Raw genomic sequence first — 7,948 nt, 5'->3', positions numbered from 1 at the left:
TATATATGGTCTTAACTCGTGTTTCGTGCCTCCCCCCACGCTCTCATCATTAATCATATCATACATATTCATTTAATTATATCGAAATCTTCTTTAGATTTTCTCGGAATATGTAACGCTTCTCCGTAATAAATTAAAAAGTAGCCATCTTCTACTTTGTTTGGAATATTTTATACTGTTTAATTTCTCACACGCGTATGATAAATTTCAAATAATAAATAAGTTAGAAATATATTTATGTTTTCAAATATGCTCTAACAATAAAAATATGAAAAAGAAAATGTAGGAAAATGTGATAAAAAAATTTAAGTGCAACATTTAAAAAAATACATTAAATACTAAAACAAATCAAAATTAAAACTTATAAAATGAAACATTTTTTTTTAAGTTAAGGCTTATAAATAAGATCCGGGTGAGTATATTCCAGTGTCCAAGAGGCAGGTAACTTTCGCCATCTGTTTTAAAAGTACAACCCAATAATTGAATTTAAGAGGTGTTTAACAACTCTCAAAAGTGCTTCTCAGAAGCACATTTCTACAAAATGAGACAAACTCCTTTATATATTTATTTCGTAAACTATAAAAGCACTTCTAAAATTATGGTTTGATTTTTATGTAAACACTTTTTTAATATCGGCATGAAAATTATCAAGATCGAAAAGAAGACGATCAAGTCCGAGGAAAATTTATCTGCCTGAGCCATACAATTGTAAGCAGCACATTACGACAATATTAATTTCATCATCCCAAATTACGATGAATTCCACAATGATTTGAAATCAAGCTATGTCCAAAAGAACTTGTGGGTAAATCAATACACGCACACATATTCTGACCGCATTAATTATTTCCCCTATATCTGTTCACAAATTTCCCAGACGGCTGGTTTGCGAAATTAAAAACCCTCCGGTCTTCATAGATAAACAAATAACACACCTTGTATCTGAATGCGAGTTTTGCTTAACTATAAGGGGCAGCTAGGGAGCGAGGGACTTCATCAAAATTTGGGGTCTTAATTTTAAAACTTGAAGACTGTTGGAAATAAATAACTATCATTGGACCTGGCCAATGCAATGTGTACCTATTATTGTTTGGATTACGTCTCTGATTATAACTTACGACCGTTGTTGTTGAACAAATTAAAAATAAATTGGAGCTTAAGTCATTTAACACTTTATTATTATAGTCTAACTACTTTACCAACTTAATTGCACGTAATCCAACGCTAATGACCTTAAAGAAAGGGAGGGAGTAGGTTAATTTCTCAGTACTTTTTTCGGCTAAAGTGACGTATTATTCTCCATCTATTAATAGTTTATAGATATTTCTTGAAGATTCTTTATTTTATGAATCAAGTAGTCTACTAATTGTTGGCCGAAAACAAAAAGTAGTCAACTAATTGAACGGCTTTAAAATTAAATTGATAATTCAGGCAAAAAAATAATAAAATGATGACATCACTTTAATTAATGTGAGTAAGAATGGTTATATGAAGGTTTATGGATATTAAGACATTACTTGAAGCCTGAACGTTGCTTTGTTATTCAGAATAATACTCCGTTGGTGGTTTTAAAATAGCAATAGTTGCTTTAGAATTTTGATTTTGTTTCAAGATAATTATATCGTCTTAGAATTTCAATGAAACATTACTAAATTTTTATCAAAATTTTATATCTCATCAATAAAAGGCCAAGCCCAATTCCCAAATGCCTATTATATAACAACTCTTTTTTTTTTCACTTAAAACAATAAGGATTAATATAATATTTACTCCTTCAAATTTGTTCTTATTTTAATTTTTGATCATTCAAATTTTAAATCATAAGTTTTGGTCCCTAAAAAGATAAAATGGTTCAAATTTTTATTAGATTATAAGAACCAATGTTATAAATTAAAAAAAATTTAAGGAATCAAAACTTATTATTTGTAATTTGAAAAATCAAAACTAAAATAAAGATAAATTTAAAAGATTAAAGTTTATATTATTCCAAACAATAAATTATAAAACCGAGCTAGTAGTTAGACTTAACAGTTAGATTCGGTGTTTGCTTGATTGAATTGCATTTCACAATAAACGTGACACAGAAAAGTCAAAAAGGCAGAACACCGGGACGTACGTAAATAAAACTTTTAAATTGCCAGTTGCTTGATGAATGAACTTGGCATTTAGCTCTCGCCAATCATCGAGGACATCTATTTACTCTTGAGTCCACAAAAAAAAGACATCTATTTACTCTACAAGAAAGCAAAAAGACAGTATTGTCCCCATGGAACATGGCTTTTATTTTTTTTTCTTTTTGCTGATCTTACTGCCCATTTTTAACATAAGAATTAATTTGATATTTAATTTGTTCTTAAATATTATTTTCGGTTATTAATATAGAAATTTTAAATTGCCCGTTGCTTGGTGAATGAAGTTGGCATTTAGCTTTCACCAATTATTAAGGACATCTACTACTCTACAAGAAAGCAAAAAGACTGTATTGTCCCCACGGAACATGGCTTTTATTTTTTTTCTTTTGTTGATACTACTCCCGATCTTTAATATAAGAGTTAGTTTGATATTTAATTTGATTTTAAATATTGTCTATTTGGTTCTTAATACGAAAGTTAGTTCACTAATTTGAGTAGATTAAGAAAACTAGTTAAGTTAGTTATTTGTAATAAATATATGTTATATTTTCTAAAATATCCTCACTAATTAGGTGTATTAGTTAGAACTATCATTATTACAAGAATTACGTTAAAAAAAGGATAAATATGAGGGATAAGATTGATTAGAGTCTTATATTTAGGACCAAAATAAAAGTTAAATGAGCTCTTATATTAAGAACAAGAGGTAGTATAAGATCCTGGTTTACTTTGTCTTTCATATTTATTCATATTTTATAGTTTTCATTGTAATAATTGCATATGTTAAATATTTTATTAAATAGTAATTCTAACTGATATATATGATTAGAAAATATATTTTTAGAAAAAAATACTTATTTATTATAAATAACTAACTTAATAAATTTTATTAATTAACTAACTCTTATATTAAGTATCAATTAACTAACTCTTATATTAAGTACTCGAGGAAGTATCATGGAACACGGCATTTTTAATGTGGAGGAATGACGTTTCGGACTTTTCTGTCCGCTTCGCTTTTGGAAGCTAGAGCGCACTTATGGCCACGAACCATATATATATATATATATATAACGCGCCATTCTCATTCATTCCTCGCGAGCGAATTAATCGAAAGATCAGACGATGTGAGTTCTGAATTTTAAGAATCGGGGAACGATCTAGATCTCAAGTAAAAGAAACGATTCGATCGAGAACAATAACAGTAACGAAGTTATATATATACTTGAATAATTAAAGCACCCGCTGGAGGCTAGCTCTACAGTACTACTACTTTACAAAATAATAATAATATATATATTTATAACGGGTTTTGAAAACACCCAATATTTTCCAAAACCACAACTCTTTTCCCAAGGGGAAAATTAAAAGACCCACACCATCTAATTCTTTAGCAATTTTGGTTTCACCAGGAGCAATTCAGTTGCTGGCGTGCAATTAATCGAGGCCGATTAATTATGGCTTTATTTACTTGGTTACTCATAATATACGGTCAAAGTTTATTCTGTCCGTGACGCTGGTATTGCATGGCCATGCAGATGATGAGACGGGTTGCAGTCGTTGGAACATCAAGTACTGAGTTAGGGTCGACAGTTTTTGCCGGAGCATGATTCGCTCGGACCGGAGCCATTCGTTTTCGGTTCGTACGCGGTTCGTGAGGTGAAGCAAGAACTGCATCCGGTTGTTCAGGTCCCGGTTTTCCACCCTAAACCGGTTCAGCTGGTTCCGTAAGTTCTCTAGATGCCTCTGTTTACGCATGCGCGAACGTCTTGCCGACTCCCGGTTCGATATCATCCGTCTCCGCTTTCGGTCCTCCGTGACGGAATCTGGAGGGTCCTGTTGATCATCAGAGGAGGGGGATTTTCTCTTGGCATGGGTTTGATCCGGTTCGTCTGAGCCGGAACTTGAATTAGTGACGGGGTCGATGGGATCGAAGACAGAGATAAGGTCCGGGAACTCCCACGGCGCTGGGCCGCCGTCAAAGGAGGAGAAGGGGTTCCCGAGGAAAGGGTGGGAAGGTGAGAGAGTGGACAGCATGGCAGCAGGACAGAATTTCTGCTTATAGAGGGTGGGTGGAAGGAAGGAGGGAGAAAGGGAGAAAAGGCTGAGGGGGTGTGCGGTATTTATGGAGGTGGGAGGGAACCCCCCCTCGGAAATTAGGGGCATCCAGTAGGGGTATTCTAGTCCCAGAGCGTATAGTTGGAGCCGGACCGTATATGTACATCAGTACATGGGATCACTTTTGAGTCAGGGAGCACTCATGGCGGGACAAGGTCGGATTCACTTTATTTTCGAAGTGAGGGTCGAGAGTGCGTGGGCCCCTGAAAGAGACTGCATCTGTATGCTTACTCGTGAAGTAAAATGACCAGTTCGCATTCGCACTGTACACGTGTCACCTGTGTGATTGGGTGGGCCTGCCAGCACCAATGACTGGTGAGCTTGCGACGTGGAGCGCCCTCACTGCCCAGGCATGCCCACACCAAAGTTTGTTTTTAAATAAAGAGGGGGACCAAAACAACACACCAAATTTGAGAGAAATAAATGAGAATAGCTCCACATATTATGAATTCAAGATTACCAGCTTAAAAGGAGAAAAAGAAAAAAGGCGAGAGAGGTCCCGTTATCCAATTTTATAATTCCGGAGTTATTATTTATTTAATTTATAAGAAGCAGTGGGAGTTGGATTTAAGGCTCGCGACGCATACGGTGCTTAAGAAAGTGCTATGTATCTCGACTAATTAGTAATCATTATCATTAAAAAACATGTCCAAGAGACTGTACTGATCTGCCTCTCACATAAAACATGATTGTGCCTGAACCTTTTTTTATCATATTACTATATAAATTTGAACAAATAAATATATGTATATGAAGTCATGCGTGCACTGTGTTTTTTTTTTTCTTCCCCAAGAAGAAGTTACGTCCCCAGTTTCTCTTCCCTTTTTTTTTTATCAAGAAATTCTGATAGTCCCCCTCCACTATGATGGGAAACAAAACTGCGTGCTGAGTGCATCATTTGAAGTACAAAATGGACAAGAATAAGGTGTTTGACAACAAGACGTCGCGTCTTCTCTTCTTTTAACTTAAACAATACGATTAACTATTATTGTTAGTGTATCAAAAGTCAGACGGGTACGAGTTTTAATATACAGATCCCACACTATACAACCTGGGTAAGTACATTATGCTTATATTTATATGTATAATAAAGGAAGAGAATGAGGGCGAAGAATAAAGGTTGTCAGAATATAAAGGAGACGCGGGGAATATATATATATATATATATATATATATTTATATATATAGTTTAGCAGTCTAAGAATAGGGAGACCGCGGTCTGTATTATTATATATTGACAGGACAGTGCAAAAGGGCCTGTGATGTTCGTTTCCTTTCCAAATTCGTTCTGATAGGCACATCGTTAATTTCTGTTGGCACACCAATCGTCGTAGCCAGTGCAGTGCATGCATATTTATTAATCAAGGTATACACGCGTTTGCATATCTTTTCTGGTGTTGCAGAAGGGAAAAAAAAAAGTTCATTTACAGATTTCAAATAGAATAGTGGACGACGTAATTAAATAATTAGGGCGAGCCAGGAATATTCTTTGGTATACGTAGTATATATTAGTTAGTTATTATGCATGGGAGGTGTAAAAGAAAGGAGGGGGTGGCGCATTTAAGAAAACGCCCATACCTTGGGGTAAACAGTGGCGAATGGATCGTGTCTGGTCCTGATTGAGAGTGAACAAAGCGATGGAGCAGGGGGTGAGAGGGATTGAGAGCGCCGGGGCCGCCAATATGGAGGCAACAAGTTTCAAGATATGCATAAATTAAGACACAAAGGGAGCAATAATTGAAGAAAATTTCAGCAAGCAATCCATGTGAAGGGGGGGAGTTGGTGATATAAAGCAGTAAAGAAGGGGGAAAAGCAAGAAGTCCAGGAAAAAAGAGAATTTGTGAGAGATTTGCTTTAGCTTTAGCTTTTAAGTATGTATAATCTAATAAAAAGAGAAAGAGGCAAGGCATATGGGGGTTGGGTACCGGAACAAGCAATTCCAATGAGGAAATGACATTACATGAACATGTGTAATAATCGAAGTTGCTCGTAGAATTGCATGTACGTATTCATGAACTGGCCAATGAATTGGAGTACTGTGCTGTGGTGTTGCTCAGTTGTTGGTGTCGGAATGAAAACGCTATATCACTAATGGCTTTCCCAATCTTTCTTTTAGTGCTCTCCGACTTTCAAGTCAACATACTATGTTTGCTTTTGTCCAATTTGAGATATATTCATTCTCCCTTGCCTTCAACCTTGTCCCGTCTTTAATTTGTATCCTCCACCTTAGAAAAAGAAGAAATATGTATTGCCACGTGCCTACCTTAATTGCCTTAGGTTCTGCCTTTAATCAAAGCATCTGTACGTAATATAAAGTTTATTAAAAAAAAAAAAATTGCACTGCTCATATGCCATGAATTGTTCGCGATCCATCTCAAGTTCTACGTAAGGCATAAATGTAGAATCTAGTTATTTGAAAATTAGACTCAACACTGAATAATTAATTACGACTCTTTTTTTTTTTTGTGTGTGTGAAAAAAGCAGAAAACTCTTCTTTCCTACGTCCTATAATTGTCGTTGCTTATAAAGCCATAAATCCATAACTACAATAAGTCGGTAACTGCAACAAAGTTGAAAGCTCTCATTCATTGTGATTTTTGCGATATACTTCCCTCGTTCCTATTTACATGTCTTGATTCAATTTTCATTTCATCTATAAATATATGTCTTGTTTCAAATTTTAAAGTTGAATTATTATTTGTTTTCAATGATACACCTCTTTTAAACGGAGGACATTAAATAGAGATAGTAAATTTTCAAAATAGCGTGACACTAAATGAAGAGCGAAATTGAAAAAGAGAAATAATTCTCACACATGTGGCATATGAATTTTGGTGTGTAATTTTAAATGAGAACAAGTAGATAAGGATAAAGAAATATACATATTATGCAGGCAGCAGAATTTTGGACGTGCTTTAATTTCCTCTTTCGATAACAGGAATAGCTGCAACGAAGCCCGCGTCTGGGACGCTTAACCTGGGGAATTCAAGATCACTGAAAAGGAACCTAGAAAGCTGAGGATGTTCCGTTCATTCAAATAGACTCGGAGGGTCTTGGACCCTTAGCAGCCCCAGTGATTTGTTTCTTTTGGGGTTAGTGTTGTGACAACTCTTTGCCAGTGATCTTTTGGATTGCATTAGTAATAGTATTGTACTCTGCGTTATTGCATGAAGCAAGGGCTGAATAGGAATTATGGTCAACCGCTTTTGCCCCAGGCAAGAAAACAAGCCAGCCTCCCTTCCAACGGTAGCTGCCTGCATCTGTAGCCACACAAACGGAAACTCGTTTTTTTTTTTGCCCCAAAAACCAAAGAAAAGCCCGTTATCAAGACATGTGGGCTACCAAGTCCGTCTCACTCCTACATATTCAGCTTGCAGACCCTCCCTGCCAAAAAAAAAAAGCTTGCATAAAAACTCAATTTTTTTTTGACCTTCATAAAAAATCAATTAAAACATATCAAATATTGTACCAAAAAACATATCAAAAATTAAACTAAACAAAATCTCAAAGCATTTGAATTCAAGTTATTTCTGCACAAAGACTGTTTACTTTTTAGAGAATTAGACGGACAGTAAAAAGGGACGATTATGCCTTGAGAATTGAGATAAAACCACTTTATCTAATGATGATGCTGTGGTTTACTCACAGCGCCGGGGGCCAAATTTGTGTCAGACGTTATAATGTCATATTATTATTGT

The 7,948-nt window shown here is 35.3% G+C and overlaps 1 protein-coding gene across 1 annotated transcript; it reads right to left on the bottom strand.

Moving 5' to 3' along the window:
* Positions 1-3,323: 3,323 nt before the first annotated feature.
* On the bottom strand, positions 3,324-4,173 carry LOC114752639 (basic leucine zipper 4-like). Its single transcript, XM_028941384.1, has one exon. The coding sequence runs from the start codon at positions 4,167-4,169 to the stop codon at positions 3,612-3,614; it is 558 nt and encodes a 185-aa protein (XP_028797217.1). The 5' UTR covers positions 4,170-4,173; the 3' UTR covers positions 3,324-3,611.
* Positions 4,174-7,948: the final 3,775 nt, after the last annotated feature.

Source organism: Neltuma alba, unplaced genomic scaffold (genome assembly GCF_004799145.2).
Source record: "Neltuma alba isolate B1F8T4 unplaced genomic scaffold, ASM479914v2 tig00007460_pilon, whole genome shotgun sequence".
Taxonomy (NCBI): domain Eukaryota; kingdom Viridiplantae; phylum Streptophyta; class Magnoliopsida; order Fabales; family Fabaceae; genus Neltuma; species Neltuma alba.
Note: the sequence above shows the minus strand (reverse complement) of the source record. Positions and strands in the feature narration are given on the sequence as shown.

Bases quoted from the DNA above. Each gene is read 5' to 3' on its own strand.
- LOC114752639 (XM_028941384.1), bottom strand. From the start codon at position 4,169: ATGCTGTCCACTCTCTCACCTTCCCACCCTTTCCTCGGGAACCCCTTC.